This window comes from Scomber japonicus, chromosome 12 (assembly GCF_027409825.1).
Source record: "Scomber japonicus isolate fScoJap1 chromosome 12, fScoJap1.pri, whole genome shotgun sequence".
Lineage (NCBI taxonomy): Eukaryota > Metazoa > Chordata > Actinopteri > Scombriformes > Scombridae > Scomber > Scomber japonicus.
Window position 1 is genome coordinate 27254902 of NC_070589.1, and position 16820 is coordinate 27271721.

At 38.5% G+C, this 16820-nt stretch overlaps 3 protein-coding genes across 3 annotated transcripts; all 3 read left to right on the forward strand.

Annotated features, from left to right (window-relative positions):
• The first annotated feature begins 604 nt into the window (after nt 1-604).
• On the forward strand, nt 605-6319 carry LOC128369226 (acyl-coenzyme A thioesterase 1-like). Its single transcript, XM_053330231.1, has 4 exons — nt 605-722; nt 2752-3296; nt 4157-4359; nt 4497-6319. The coding sequence occupies exons 2-4, from the start codon at nt 2840-2842 to the stop codon at nt 5103-5105; spliced, it is 1269 nt and encodes a 422-aa protein (XP_053186206.1). The 5' UTR covers nt 605-722; nt 2752-2839; the 3' UTR covers nt 5106-6319.
• A 1581-nt stretch (nt 6320-7900) lies between these two features.
• Nucleotides 7901-9791, forward strand: LOC128369228 (acyl-coenzyme A thioesterase 1-like). Its single transcript, XM_053330232.1, has 3 exons — nt 7901-8384; nt 8703-8905; nt 9130-9791. The coding sequence occupies exons 1-3, from the start codon at nt 7928-7930 to the stop codon at nt 9736-9738; spliced, it is 1269 nt and encodes a 422-aa protein (XP_053186207.1). The 5' UTR covers nt 7901-7927; the 3' UTR covers nt 9739-9791.
• Nucleotides 9792-14360: 4569 nt separating this feature from the next.
• Nucleotides 14361-16472, forward strand: LOC128369220 (acyl-coenzyme A thioesterase 2, mitochondrial-like). Its single transcript, XM_053330221.1, has 3 exons — nt 14361-14823; nt 15108-15310; nt 15873-16472. Exons 1-3 carry the CDS (start codon nt 14367-14369, stop codon nt 16470-16472), a joined length of 1260 nt encoding a protein of 419 aa, XP_053186196.1. The 5' UTR covers nt 14361-14366.
• The last annotated feature ends 348 nt before the right edge of the window (nt 16473-16820 follow it).

A 16820-nucleotide genomic window follows, 5' to 3' on the forward strand; every position in this document is an offset into this window, starting at 1 on the left:
AGTGACTATATGTAAGTGAAAAAAAGAATATATTAGTGTAATTTGACAGACTGAAACAAACCTATGCATTTAATGTTTTGAGTGAGCAACATATTTTGTTACATAAAAATGATTTACTTGTAGTTGTTCCCTATAGGTACATATAGGCTACTGTACTGTGCTGTGCATGTTGATGCTGTTTGTGAATCATGAAATAAGAACAACTTTAAAGTCATTTCTCATATCTTCTGAGCTTTTTTCAGATATATTGAAATTTAAACATTCTCCCAGGAGACTGAAACAGATTTAATGGCGACAGAACATTTAACTGTAAAGAAAGTATAAAGATGAAAGACCTATTTGTGTCTGTGTACAGTACTGTTGCCATGGTGAATAATCTGATCACCTGTTCAATCTCAGGGTTTATTGAACCCACCCACACTGCACTGACCTTTGTACACAATAAACTGCAGAATGATTACTAGTTAAATATTTGTCATTACTATCACTACACTTCCGGTCAATGCTTCACAGTTAAACTTCTATGCCTCTCAAACCTTGTGAGGCTTTTATTGTGAAGCAGATATAGTGACCAACAGCTTCAGCTGCGTAGTAAAACGTGACTGTACGGTACAGGAGGGTTGTTGACGTTTCCGTCACTTTCTGTTATCCAAGGTCTCTGCAGGAGTTAAAGGAAACAAATTAAACGTTTTTGCAGCTTCTTCTCTGCAGCTGTGTCACCGGTAAGTTAACAACACATAATGTGAGGAGGGAGACTCCAAACTTAAACAAAACCACTGGTGTGTAAATACTCTGTTTAAACTATTGCCTCATGTGTACCTACCAAAATACCCTCTAGGTATAAATGTTGAATGCATCGTAAAGATCTAACGCTGAATCTCAGGTAATAGTTAACTAATGTTAGCTAAGACTAGTCATGAGTCGTCATGTGGTTAGTTAGTGTGATATTGTTGTAAACTAATGTCAGCAGTGACGGATTCCGCTCGGTTTTCTTATTTTTGTAAAGTAGCCTACTGATGCAAAAAGTAAAAAATCTATCTATCTATCTATCTATCTATCTATCTGTCTATCCATCTATCACCTGTGCAATCTACTGCAATGCAATCCAATACAACAGCTTTGATGTAAATTCTACATTTATACAGTTTTTGATGAAATAGATAGAAAAGCTTGAACGTTAGTGTGGTATGTACACAGTGTGAAACTGAGCCAAGTCTTTTAACTTGAGTAAACTGAGCAAGCAGTGGTGGTAAAAGTACTAAAAACATAGTGTACAAACACAAATTTTAATATTTGTCTTATAAAATCAAAATCTACATTCAAACTTATGAGTAAAAGTATATAGCTAGATGTACTTGAGTGATATTGTAGAGCTGCAACAATCAGATGATTAATTGATTAATCGATCAACAGACGATCAAAATACATTTTGAATTAAGAAACATCTGAAGTACTATATTATGAACTGTCACTACAAAATTTTACATGACATTTTCCATTTATTAAAACCTATTCCCAAACTGATGTTCTTTGCTGCAGTTGATAATATAAAAATGATGGTCATACTTTGTTTTTGCTAAGAACTGAGTAGCTACCAAATTGTCAAATGTGATCTATTATCAACTGTTTTGATAGGCTAATCGAATAAAGGTTTGTTATTTTTCAAGTAAAGATACTAAACATGTCTCGCTCCAGCTTTTTAAATGTGGGATCGACTGGTTTAAACTTTAACTATGTATTGCATTTTATATGTTTATTACTTGTTCTTCTGTAAAATATCAGCAAAGTGACAAGGAACTGCAGCTGTCAAATAACAAGAAGAGGGAAAACTATGATGTTTCCCTTTTAAGTTGTAGTGAGGTAGAAGTATTAAGCACATTAGTCAAATACGTTGACACATCCAAGGAATTTGACCGTGGTTGTGTTATGGAGACTTCCTTAATTAATGGTAAGAGGAAAAACATGAGTTCAGAAGACACAAGGAGAGGAGGTCAAAAGCAAACGGGGTCGAAACCGGGGAATCAGTGCTGGAAGGTCTGGCATGTAGGTGAAGCAAATGCGAATGACAATTTGGCAAAGAGTGAGTGGACAACAGGAGTATACTGGCTTGATACAGATGGGGTGCAGCTGAGAGTCTAGGTGATTGCTGATGAGCTGTAGCTGAGTGCCCAGCTGAACAAAGTTAACTGATGAGGTGGGTGTGGCTGATTAGCAGGAGTGGAGCAGGTGTGTTGTGAATGGAAATTTACCAGCAGCAGGAGAAGAGCAGAACAGACTGTAACAGTTACAGAGATAGATCAGGACATACAGTTCTGCAGTTTGGTTGCACACAGAGTTAGAAAAAACAATTTTCATGACAAGCAGAAAATGTATCTTGTGATTCTCCCTTTGAAGAAGTTAGAGTGGATACATTTTTCATTACAGTTGTCACTTGATCTCTGTATGTTTATCAAAATGAAGACACACATACAACTCGAAAAAACAAACAAATTGACACAGTGTTACCTAAAATAAATATACAATTTTTATATAACATTTTTCAAAACAATGTTACATACAATGAACCCTAACTCTTAAAATGGTAAAACCAACAATAGACAAAATCATGAAATAGAGATAAAACAGAATTAAACACTACTAAACAATACAACAACAAAAATAAAATAAACATGCACACACACTTTACAGTAAGTGAAATGAACATTTCCTGTGTCAGTTTTGCAGACTGGTAATTATGTCATCTTTTCCCAGCTTGATGTCTTACAGAGAAACGTCTCTGTAGGAACCGAAAGGAAGGAAGGTGGAACCTGTAAGGAAAGGATCTATAGTCTCAGAAGAGATGGCCTCCCAGGTCAGACTGAGGTTGCTGCCTAGTGCCAGATGTTTGTTCGACGAGCCCGTTCAGGTGAAGGTGACTGGGCTGAGGTCGAGACAGGTGGTCACCATGAAGGCCAGATCAACTGACGAGAAGGGTGTGGAGTTCAGCTCCTCGGCCACCTACAGGGCTGATGGGAGTGGGGAGGTCGATCTGGAGCGAGACCCCTCACTCAGTGGGCCCTACAATGGAGTTGAACCCATGGGTCTGCTGTGGTCTATGAGGCCAGGCACCTTACACAAAAGGTTTCAAAAAACCAAGTCACTAAACCCTCATGTGGTGAAGTTCTCTGTTCATGAGGTAGAAGGGGAGGGCAGGATGCTGGCAGAGGCGACCAATGAGAGGCTTTTAATTGGAGACGACGTCACCAGGCTTCCCATCAAAGAGGGGAACATTCGTGGAGCCTTGTTTACTCCTCCAGGTTGGTCTATGTCTCTTTCTAAGTAATTAATTAGTTTGTCACAATCAATAGTCAATCTATCTTACTGATAACTAATATTTTATTACCTATATCCTGATATAGATTAAGCCCTATGAGCCAGACATCCATTGTCATCCATAATCATTGTCGGTTGTTAGGGAATTTTCCTTAATTTATGTCAATCATTGGCATGTACTGGATCAAATTAGACTTTGTGGTCATTGCGAGGTCACACCAAATCTTGACTGGAAGACACTGTCTCCCCTTGAGATAGAAGTAGGAAGTGAGTCTGCTCCTTTGGGGGAAAACAGGAGGCACTCTGATAGTGTTGCTATAGCAGCCAAGGTCAGTTTTCCTGTCTCTCTGAACGTAGTAGAGGTAACTGTAGTCAGACGTTGGATATGCTGAACCCTGTGGCATGGAGGACAAAGGCCCTGAGTTGCGTCTAGGCACTGATTTTATTTGTAGACCAATAGACTCAATTCTATATGCTTTAAATGTGTTGGATCTGTGCATATTTAGGCATGGCTCAACCTGTGGCATTATCTGTGTGGTTTAAGACTTTCCCCAGAGGACATAAACTTTAGCATTGAAGGGAGCTCCACAGCAGAATATGTTCTGATTATTCACTTCTCCAAGTAAATAAACCTTTTCAACGCAAGACACCCTGGACTCACATCCTGGACTCTCATCCTGGTCTACTCTCTCCACTGACTGAATATTTCAAAATCAACAACATTTGTCACTTGGGGCAAAGTGAAAAATGTATTGCAACCTTACTTTTTAACTACTGTACTTTGTTTTTTATGAAGATAAATAATTATTAAATAATTTTGATTCCGATGTGTCTTCTGATCCAGGACGAGGTCCATTCCCTGCTGTCTTGGATCTGTACACTTTAGGAGGAGGTTTGTCAGAGAAAAGAGCGTCTCTGCTGGCCAGCAGAGGATTTGTGGTTCTGACTGTAGCACTGTATGGCCATGATGACATGCCGAAGAACATCAAGGTGGTCCATTTGGACTATTTTGAAGAGGCGATACAACTTTTAAAGAAACAAGATAAAGTGAGTTTTGGAGGGAGGGGGGGCGGCGGGGGCAGATGATACTTTGCTACTGTGGTGTGCTGAACATTTTTAAATTGTACACAGCAACTTTTAGGCGAAGTGCCATTCAGCTTTTTAATTTGTCTGTTTTCCCACAGGTGGGCAGTAAAGGAGTAGGAATAATATCACTTTCCAAAAGTGGAGACCTTGCACTTTCAGCAGCCTCTTACCTGCAAGGTGTTGATGCCACAGTATGGATCAACGGCTGCAGTGCCAACACAGCTTTTCCTCTTTACTATAAGGAACGCCAGATCCACCCTCCCTTACTGTTTGACATCAGTAAGATGGTGATCACTGAGTCAGGGGCCGGTATGTGCAAGCATGTTACAAATAATCCTTTGGCAGAGGAGAACCGTGATACCCTGATCCCCATCGAAAAGGCCAAGGGACATTTTCTCTTTGTTGCTTCAGAGGACGACCTCAACTGGGACAGCAAAGCTTATGTGGAAGACATGGTGGAGAGACTAAAGCGTCATGGGAAGGAGAACTTTGAAAGTGTGTGTTACCCTGAAGCGGGACATTACTTAGAGCCACCCTATGGACCCTACTGCCCTTCCAGCCTTCATGGGATGGCAGGCATACCAGTGATGTGGGGCGGTGAGCCCAGGTCCCACGCAGCCGCTGAAGTCCACTTGTGGCAGAAGATCCAGGAGTTCTTCAGATCTCACCTTAGCTGTGAAGCTACACGGCCTACAGCCAACTTATAGACACAATTTCAAGAGTAGTAAAGACATAGCAACAGAAAAATCATGATATCCTGGCAGCCAATTACAAGTATATAGTTAAATATGACAATTAAATGTTTGATTGTTCTCTGAATGTTTATGTTTTGAAAGATTATGATGATAATGACCTGATGCAGGAGAGAATATGCCAAAATATCTTTGTTGAACTAATAAAGATTATCGGCCCATAATATAAATGGTGCCTCAAAGAGAAAGCTTTAACTCAAATAGGAACATAAGCCAACAAGCACACATCATGCAATATGCAACATCTCAAGTAACTGTGACTCTTTGTTTGTTGGTCTCGACCAGTCAGCACTGCGCTGTCTACAGGTAGTCCAAAATGCAGCCGCCAGCCTGCTGACTGGAAAGAAATGGTGTGATCACATCAGTCTCGTCCTTGCATCTTTGCACTGGCTGCCTGTTAATTTTAGGATCCAGTTCTAGGTTTTATTCATTGTTTTTAAGTGTTTAATTGGTCTGGCACCAACTCAGAGCTTGTACAGCCTCACAGTACTTCCAGAGCATACTCATGGGGACAGAGCCTTCTCAGTGGTGGCCCCAAAGCTGTGGAACAGCCTACCTTTCCAGGTTAGAGCTGCACAATCTGTTGAGCACTTTAAAACACTGCTGAAAACCCATCTTTTCTCCCAGCTAGGCAAGAATCCTTGGCTTTTACTTTTACTCTTTTTTACTTTAAATTGAGCTCTTACTATTTCTTTATTGTTTTATGTATTATTATATTTGTGTGTGATTATATCGTATTTTAATAACTGTGCAGCACTTTGGTTCAACTGAGGTTGTTTTTAAATGTGCTTTATAAATAAAGCTTGACTTGACTTGACAAGGTGTAACCACTGTAGGACACAGGTTTGTACACAGAGGCTCTTTATGATGATCAGGGGGAGTGTGTCAGGTAAAATTACGAAAATTACACAATCACGAATGGTTAGGCCAGAAGTACTAATACTTAAAGAAGGCTAAACTTGCAGATGGCTGCCTTTTTCCACTCAAATCTTTTAAGCTTCCAAATGTCGTTTCTCTCATTTAAACAGATAAATAAGCCCACTGTATTTTTTTTCATTGTCTGTTTCTGTCTTGTAAACTGGCACAAATCAGTAAATTTGAACTTTATTTTTTTCAATCATCATGTCTACTTACTTGATTGTGCAATCCACATTTGTGCAATTTTAAAAAAACAAAAAACATTAGTGATAAACTGTAATCTATAATTTAAAAAATCAGAATAAAGCTTTAGGCACGACTGAATAATTTAATAATTATCTCTAGAACTCATGGTCACACTGATAGAACATCATTCCTACAATAATGGAGATTATATTTTAATATTGCTGAGTGAGCAGGATCATGCAGCATCACTGAAAGTTGTTGAACCAAGATATAGTTAAAATCTACTGCATTTTAACGTCAATGCCTTTAAAGTGCAAACCACCAAACATAGTATTACGAGATCAGATTGGGATTTTACAGTCATGTCTTTCTGTTTTACCACTTAAAAAAAATAAAAATAAATGAAATATATTTTTCTGCACGTTGTCCACTTGAGGGCACTTGTGTACTTGATGAGGGTTTGGACAGACCTCGGCACTAGCAGACTACCGGCAACACGCCCACAAAGTCTGCAAGTCTTACAAAGTGTGCCAGTGCAGTGAACTCCAAGAAAATTGGATTAATGAAGATTAATTGATCGGAGTTCAGGGTCATTCTCACAGTTTGTTTTAATGATTTTTGGAGATTGACTGACCGTGTTAAGAAAGCTGCAGAGATTTGTGTAGATACCTGTCATTACTACCATTACACTTCCGGTTAATGCTTCACAACTAAACTTCTATGGCGGTCAAACCCTGTGAGGCTTTTATTTTGAAGCACTTTACTGTCAGCTATGTGACCATCAGCTTCAGCAACGTGCCTCTTGCGACTGTACGTGAGGGTTGTTTCAGTTTCCGTCAGTTTCTGTTGTTGTCTAAGGAGTTTAAAGAAATCGTGAGCAGAATAAACATTTCTGCAGCTTCTTCTCTGCGGCTGTGTCACTGGTAAGTGTATTAAGTACAATTAACTAACATACAAGATTACGACATTGCCTTATTGTTTAAAATGCCTGAACTAATAGGTTTTGGATGCGTTATAATCTAACTTTGAATCTCAGGTAAATGGTTGTTTAGCTAAGTGCAGGTTAGTGTAGTGTTGATGTACACAAGGTGAAACTGAGCCCTGTTTTTAAACTGGAGTAAGCTGTGTGGTCGAAGAAATACAAAACCTACCAAAACCACAGTGTACACTCCTTTTTAATACTCATCATGTCATGTGTTTAAAATCAGCGTCCTTCATTCAAACTTCCACATTTTGAACTGTCACTACACGACTATTTTCCATTTACTGCATTAAAACCCATTGCCAAGCCGATGACTTGAATATCTGATTGTGAAATGTAATCACTTCTGTTATTGACAATCAGCTCTTTTGATAATAGTTTCAGTTTTTGATAATTGAAAAAAAAAAAATTCTCATTGCAGCTTCTTAAATGTTTCTTTAGTCCTCTATGAGAGTAAACTTTTTAGGTTATGGACTGTTAGGGACAAAACAAGATGTTTTAGGTTGCACTTTGGGTAACAGTAATCAACGTTTTTCATCATTTTCTGACATTATACAGAAGAAACAATTAAAGGAAGTATTCACCATATAAACAACAAATTAAATTAATTAAAAATGGATGAAAATAATAGTTAGTCACAATTCTTTGCATGATTAAATTAGATTATGTATTAACTGTAGTCTCAGAAAAGATGACCTCCCAGGTCAGATTGAGGCTGCTGCCGAGTGCCAGATGTTTGTTCGACGAGCCCATTCAGGTGAAGGTGACCGGGCTGAGGTCGAGACAGGTGGTCACCATGAAGGCCAGATCGACTGATGAGAAGGGAGTGGAGTTCAGCTCCTCGGCCACCTACAGGGCTGATGGGAATGGGGAGGTCGATCTGGAGCGAGACCCCTCACTCAGTGGGCCCTACAATGGAGTTGAACCCATGTGTCTGCTGTGGTCCATGAGCCCACACACCTTACACAAAAGGTTTCAAAAAACCAGGTCACTAAACCCTCATGTGGTGAAGTTCTCTGTTCATGAAGTAGAGGGGGAGGGCAGGACGCTGGCAGAGGCAACCAATGAGAGGCTTTTAATTGGAGACGACGTCACCAGGCTTCCCATCAAAGAGGGGAACATTCATGGAGTCCTGTTTACTCCTCCAGGTTGGTCTATGTCTCTTTCTATGTAATTACTTAGTGCATTTAAAGGATAATCCCAAGGAGAGGTCACAATCAATAGTCAGTCAATCTTATTATACCTATATCCTGATATAGATTAAGCCTTTAGACATAGACCTCCATTGTTGCCCAACACCACTTTTGAAAATGAATACTTTTCAGGTTTGGGTTTATTTCATATAGTTTTCGGACAACAATGTTAAAATATATTTATCAGGCAACTAATCACTGTCTGTCATTTGGGGCAAAGAGAAAAATGTTTTATTGCAACTTTACTTTTTAATTACTGTACTTTGTTTTTAGGACAAGGACCATTCCCTGCTGTCTTGGATCTGTACCATTTTGGGAGAGGTTTGTCAGAGAAAAGAGCGTCTCTGCTGGCCAGCAGAGGATTTGTGGTTCTGACTGTAGCACTGTACGGCCATGATGACATGCCGAAGAACATCAAGGAGTTCCATCTGGACTATTTTGAAGAGGCGATACAACTTTTAAGAAAACAGGATAAGGTGAATTGTTTTAAGTAATTTGTTACTGAGGTGAGCCAATGTCCGAACATTTTTAAATTTCGTACTCAGTGGCTTTAAGATGAAGCGCCATTCATGTTTATCTACTGAGGAGTCCATCTTTGTGAAATAACAATATATACTTTATATATATACTATATATATATTTATATATATACTACTACAACTTTCAGTTTGTTGTTTTTAATTTGTCTGTTTTCCCACAGGTCGGCAGTAAAGGAGTTGGAATAATATCAATTTCAAAAAGTGGAGACCTTGCACTTTCAGCAGCCTCTTACCTGCAAGGTGTTGATGCCACAGTGTGGATCAATGGCTGCAGTGCCAACACAGCTTTTCCTCTTTACTATAAGAAACGCCAGATCCACCCTCCCTTAATGTTTGACGTCAACAAGATTATTCACACTGAGTCAGGGGCCAGCATAATCAAGTATAGTGGTGATGATCCTTTGGCGGAGGAGAAACGAGCCACCTTGATCCCCATTGAAAAGGCAGAGGGGCGTTTTCTCTTTATGGCTGCAGAGGACGACCTTAACTGGGACAGTAAAGCTTACATGGAAGACATGGTGGAGAGACTGAAGCATCATGGGAAAGAAAACTTTGAAAGTGTGTGTTACCCTGGAGCGGGACATTACTTAGAGCCACCTTATGGACCCTACTGCCCTTCTAGCTTCCACGGTTTTGTAGGCAAGCCAGTGATGTGGGGCGGCGAGCCCAGGTCCCACGCAGCAGCTGAAGTCCACATGTGGAAGAAGATCCAGGAGTTCTTCAGATCTCACCTGAGCTGTAAGGCTACGCGGCCAACAGCCAAGTTATAGTATAGGAAAGACATGGCAACAGATAAGTCATGATATCTTGGCTAATAATATGTCTGTCATAATGTTTTGAAAACAAAATACATTCCACAAATAAAAGAGATAGCTCTAACTAACTAACTAACTAACTAACTGTTTACTTCAGTCATTTTAAATATAAATAAATATGTATGTAAATATGTGTGTAAAGCATCTGCCTTGGAAACAGTGACAAACCAGAAAAAGGCAGTTTAAAAGGATGTAGGCTGAAGCATTAGCTTATAACACAATTTCACTCCATTAACTGATAAACATCTTTGTTTTGTTACTTTTTTTGATATGCCGATTCCTCATAATTCATACTGACTCATTTGAATTCGAAACAGCCTCTGGATACAGTCTGGAGGCATCTTAATTTAACTTTATTAAATAAATAATGTCTTGGTTGGTTCATTTTGGATTTGTAATTGTTTTGTATGTTTCCCACACACTAGGTAATGTATAGAACTATTAAAGAATGGTACAATATGCGTAAGGAGTTTGGATTGAGGATTTTTTTTGTGTAATATTGCTATTGCGGTGTATGTGTGGTTTCTAGCATAGTCTGTGGTCTTAAACCCTTTCTATTTCAAGATTATTTAACATGAGTTGTATTTGATTATTGATTTTTCAATTTCCAAGTATAACAAATTCAGTTGTTTTGTTTTTTTATTAATATCAAACCGTTGTTTTAAAGTTTTCAATTTGGTTTCCACTATATGTTTATAGGTTCTGAGGAATATTTGTGCGCATGTGTTTTGTGGCTTTAGACGGCATTTTATGAAGTTTCACCATGATTGGAGATAAAGAGTTCAAATTTTAAACTGAAAAATCATTTGAGGCTAAATTAGCCGCTACAAGCACCAGAGGCACTCTGGACTGTAGACACTGGACTGTACCACATCCTTTGATTCAGTGTTGTAAAACAATAAAACATGAAAAATTCCACTTTAAGTAAATTTTGTAACTAATACTTCTCTAATTTAAGATTGTCCTTTTTTGTTGAGGAGTATTTTTACACTGCAGTATTAGTGTTACTTTTACCTATTAAAAGATCTTGGTGCTTTTACAACCACTGAACTGTTGGGGGTCAAGTTGCATTGTGGTTATTGTAAGGCGATAAGAATGTTATTAGATTCATAATGAGTGCACATTGTTTGATTTGCATGAAGGACTCTGAACCTGGTTTCTTACTTATTTTCAGTCTTATTGCTATTTCTGCCTATTTGGTGTGGTCCTATGTGCTCAGTATTAAAAAGTCTCAATATTATTTTACTGTAGCTTTTCTTTTCTACTGAAGGTTTTTGTTTTCTGAAGACATGATTCATTTGAGCACCGATTATAAACCCTACAGATTTACACACAGCTATATATTTTATTTATAGGAGAGTAGTGCTAAATCACACGGATGTATTATAAGAACTAAATATATGCTAAATCGGTGGAGTGGGCTGTTATTTTAAGGGCCTCTCTCTTAGGACCCTGTCATTCATTCATTTCGCCACTAGATGGTGATATAAGCCACTCTAAATTTCTAAATGTGTGGTCAGGCTCTTGTGATACAGCAATCAGAAAAACTACCTATAAAAGAGGACTGAAAGCACCAACAATATGAAATAAAATCAAAGTTGAATATTTTTTATCATTTATTTATTTATTTTCTAGGAATTTTTCCATTAATTTAAAATGACCACAATATACTGTAGTAATTTAAATCTGCATTGTAAATATTGTTATTGATTTACTTTATATATATTAATTAATAGTTTATTATGTTGTATCACTGGGTGATACACCTAATCACATTACAAAAAAAGCTGTAATCACTATGTAGCAAGATGTACATGTACATATGTATAAAATGAAATGATGACAATAAATAAAGTATAAAAAGAAAATAAAGGCAAGGCAAAGCAGCTTTATTTATATAGAACATTTCATACACAGGAGCAACCCAATGTGCTTTACATAAAAACAAAACATCAGGGGATGATTAAACAGTAAAAAAAAAAAGAAGAAAACCCAATTAAAAAGTGAAAACAAAAAACTAAACTAAAATGGAGCATAAAATAATGATTTGACGCTGAAATAATAAATAGTAAATTTGTGTCTCATTCTGTGACAGAAAGACGCTACTATGTATATACACTCACCAGCCACTTTACAAGGAACACCTGTGCAATCTAATGCAATCCAAAACAACAGCCCTGCCTTAAATCCTACTTTTCCGTTTTTAGCTTCAGTTTTTGTTGACAGTGTCACAAAGGTGATAATTTTGCTTCATAATTTAGGTCGTAGTGGTTGGCGGTGTGCATTATATTGAAAAGTGTTCCTAATATTTTGCCCCCCTCATGTGTCTATGGGAAAACTGCTGTTTGGGTCATAGGAGCATTTTTCACTGCAATACCGCAAGTGACCACTGTGAAAAATATGCTGCATGGCTGAGAGGTGGCATGTTTTTTTCATGTATAGTTATTCATAATTGTTAAATTCTCAGGTTTACTGTTTCAGTGCACTGATGTAATTTTATTCAACAAAGTTTACTGGTAAACTGTAAAAATATCATGGTATCATGGTATTATATATCTTTGTCAAGTGTTTGATGACTACATTGTAGGGATCATAAGAAAAAAATAGTGTTTCTTTTCCTATATATTCTGTGTAAGATTATCAGCCAGTATAGTATAGTAGTTTCTCAACCTACAGCAATGGTGGAAATTAACTAAGTACATTTACTTAAATGGCACACTGTATTTACTTAAGTGACACACTCTATTTACTTACTTTATTTACTTTATGTACATCTGCTCCACTATTTATTTGACAGCTTTAGTTACTTCTCAGATAATGATTTGACTGGATAATATAATGGATATATAATATAATAATATAATCACCCAGTGATACAACATAATAAACTATTAATTAATATATATAAAGTAAATCAATAACAATATTTACAATGCAGATTTAAATTACAGTATATTGTGGTCATTTATAAATATAATGGATAATATAACAAGCGCTTAAAATATAACACATTGTTAAATATTAAACCAGTGGTTTCCAACCTTTTTGTCTTTTGACATCATAAAACCAGTGTGTAGTCAGGGTCACATTTCATATGTACAAAACGAATCCACATCAGTAGGATTTTCAATGCAGGACTTCTGATGTAACTAATGGTGTTGAAGGAAAAATAAGGTGAAAGTTAAGAATTGACCAAAAATTGATGAGAAAACACTCTACAGATTAGTCAGATCACATCAGACAGAAACTTTCAACATCACAAACAGCTGTGTAGCAGCGAGGGCAGAAGTCAGAAGGGACCTGAAAGAGGTAATTTGTGAACAAACAGGATTGCCGTGTATGTGGACAAGTGACAATAAACTGTCTTCTGTCTTTGCTTAAACTTATGCAAGGCTGCAGGCACACTGCTCATCTCCCAGATCATTTGCAATAAATCAATATTTACACACTCACACTCCTTGGAGGAACACCGTGCTGTACCAACAGATGAGATACAATTTTCACTGTGTGGTGCCCGATCAGGAGTCCGTGATGAAAATAAGGGACTTTCAACCCACATTATAATCACATTCACTCTACATGAGCAGTGGTTTTAACTGCAGGTAAGTCACATTTCTACTTTTCAGACTTTCCCCCTCCCCCTGCATTTCCTTAAAAGGAAAGTAAAATGAAGACAGATAAAACTAACTCTTGTTTAGATATTTAGATTTCATGATGACATTACATTGTGAGAAATTAGGTTGCTCTGTGAGAAAGTGCTTTCTTTACTGAACATTTGTGGGAAGTCACTTAGTATTTAATGGACTAAGATAAAACCCATTACAGTCCTTCCTAATCCTTATGTATTAATTTGCACTGTATTCCTTCAAGTGTCCTCTGATTTATGGCTCTGCAGTTAACCCTGGTCTTGTCAACTTCCATAAAGGAATACAGACACAAGTCTTTATGTGAGGCAAGGAGAAACAAAGGGGAGAGGGCTTTGTTTTTTGTGTCTGAGTGGACTGATGCTGAAGTCTGGGTAGTTTTTGATAAGTTGAGATCTTTTATTTTCTTGTTTTAATCGGTGATTCATCATCTACTCTATGCACAGGACAGCGATATGTGTCTACCTGTGCAGATTTACTTTATCAACTTTCTCATCTGTTTTAAAATGAACTAAGTATTGCATGACTTTAAAGCTTTTTATGCATTTATTATATAAATGTGTGTCTGTGTGAGTATCACAACTTATAGCTCTCATAATTTAAATGACAAACCACGTAAACAATGACTCTGCTATCTAGTACTTTTTAACTCTAAGACCCTACCCTGCCATGAAAAAAATCTCTGAAGGTAGCATAGATCCATTCAAAAGGTCAGATAAAAGATGAATTCAAACATAAATTTTGATGAAAAGTATTTCCTTGCTCAACAGGTATGTCTATAGGCTGGACTGAGATAACCTTGAATCTTTTGTGTGTTTTATGGTGGAGAGAAAAAAGACAAACAAGGTTCAGCACAGATATGTATAATGTATCTGTTTCATCACATTTTACAGTACAAAGTCTAACCCGGTGAAGAAAAGAACAGTATCTTAAGAAGAGATGGCCTCCCAAATAAGAGTGAAGCTGCTGCCGAGCACCAAATGCTTGTTCGATGATCCCGTTCAGGTGATGGTGGCCGGGCTAAAGGCGAGGCAGGTGGTCACCATGAGGGCCAGATCCATCAGTGAGAAGGGAGTTGTTTTCAGCTCCTCGGCCACCTACAGGGCTGATGATAAGGGGGAGATCGACTTGAATAAAGACCCCTCACTGAGCGGGAGCTACATTGGGGTTGAACCCATGGGTCTGCTGCGGTCAATGAGGGCAGACACCTTGCACAAAAGGTTTCAAATAAACACATCACTAAACCCTTACTTGGTGAAGTTTTCTGTGCTTGAAGAGGAGGGAGAGGGCAGAATCCTGGCAGAAGAGACTAACGAGAGGTTTTTAATGGGAGAGGGAGTCACCCGGCTCCCAATCAAAGAGGGGAATATTCGTGGAGTCCTGTTTACTCCTCCAGGTTTGTTGCTTTATTCTTATTCTTCAGGGACAATGTCAGAAGAGACAAAAAACATCAAAGCTTTGTCCAAAACCATATTAAATACGGGTGAGCAATATCATAGCATTAGCTTAGCATTGACTAAATTTCTCTGTAGTCACGCTGGATTTTTCATCAGTATGCTTGGGAACAGTAATAATAGCAGTGCCAGTTCATGCTCTGCATACAATAACATGACAAATGAAGATGCATCTTAACATGAAAGTTTTAAATCATTTCGTGCTCTCGTGTGTCCTCTGATCCAGGACGAGGTCCATTCCCTGCTGTCTTGGATCTGTATACTTTAGGGGGAGGTTTATCAGAGAAAAGAGCTTCTCTATTGGCCAGTCGAGGATTTGTGGTTCTGACTATAGCTGCGTTTGGCTTTGATGACATGCCGAAGAGAGTCAAGGAGGTCCATCTGGATTATTTTGAGGAGGCAATGCAGTTCTTAAAAAACCTTGATAAGGTGAGTTCTCTGAATTTCCTGACACTTGATTTCTAAAAGTAAGGTGGCCCAGATGCCCCTCTCCTTAGCTAACTCTCTCTTGAGGCACAGAAAACAGTGAACGTAAGTCACAGGTGCATAGAGGCAACACTCTGCTCAACACTGCTATGAGTAGAGGTGAGGCCAACTATATCTGGCATTACTCCACCTCCTGCTCTATTTCCAGCTCCCTTCCAACTAGAGGCACTTAACATCTCTGTTTACTTAGCCAAGGGTCAGCATGCCAAGGCCCCCTCTAAGGCCTCATCCTTTGCACCTGACCAGACCCCGACAATTGTGGGTGTCTGGTTCATGAGAGCAGCCTCATACTGTTGATCTTTGGGCTGAGCCTGATGGTGCAAGTCTGAGCTCCTGTCCCAAGCCAGACCCAAAGAGAGTCCTGTCTCCCTATTCCAGTCAGTGTTGCTTTTATCTGGACATGCCACTGAACTCTTAAGTTTAATTAAGTGCGATAGAAGAATAAATATTTAAAAACAAATCTGCATTTTTGTCTCTTATAATTTACACTTTGTGTTTTTCACAGGTGGGCAGTGAAGGAGTTGGTGTATTATCCCTTTCAAAAACTGGAGATATTGCACTTTCAATGGCCACTTACCTGGCAGGTATTGATGCTGTAGTGTGGATTAATGGCTGCAGTGCCAACACAGCTCTACCCCTCTACTATAAGAAAAACCTACTTCACCCTGCGTTAATGTCTGACGCCAGCAAAGTGATTCACACTGAGTCAGGGGCCGACATATTCAAGTATTGTATTAATGATCCTATGGCAGAGGAGAACTGGGCCACCCTGATCCCCATTGAAAAAGCAGAGTCCCATTTTCTCTTTGTGGCTTCAGAAGACGACCTCAACTGGGACAGCAAGGCTTACATGGATGAGTTGGTGGAGAGATTGAAGCGTCATGGGAAGGAGAACTTTGAATGTTTGTGTTACCCTGAAGCAGGACATTTCTTAGAGCCACCTTATGGACCCTACTGCCCCTCCAGCTTCCATTGGGTTGCAGGCAAGCCAGCCATGTGGGGCGGTGAGCCCAGGTCCCACACAGCAGCTGAAGTCCACATGTGGAAGAAGATCCAGGTGTTCTTCAGATCTCACCTGAGATGTAACGCTACAGCCAAGTTATAGATGCAAATACAGTTATATGACCAAACATCAGAACCACTCATGACAGTTTAATTAAGTTGATTAAATGGTAATACAATTAAAGGTGGAGTGTGTAGAATTTAGTGGCATCTATTCATTTATTCTTTGTAAGAATGTAGAATAACTCATTTATAAGTTTAAATTACATGCACTTTACAAATTCCTTCTCACGATACATTTGCTACTCACTAAGCAAAGGAATGATTACTATGCAATGAATAGTGAATGTGGGAATGAGACCAGACATACACCACCAATTTATCATGTTTGAACAATTGCAATTTGTAAACATACTTTATGGAGCCAAAATCAGTAGCTCCAGTGAGAAAA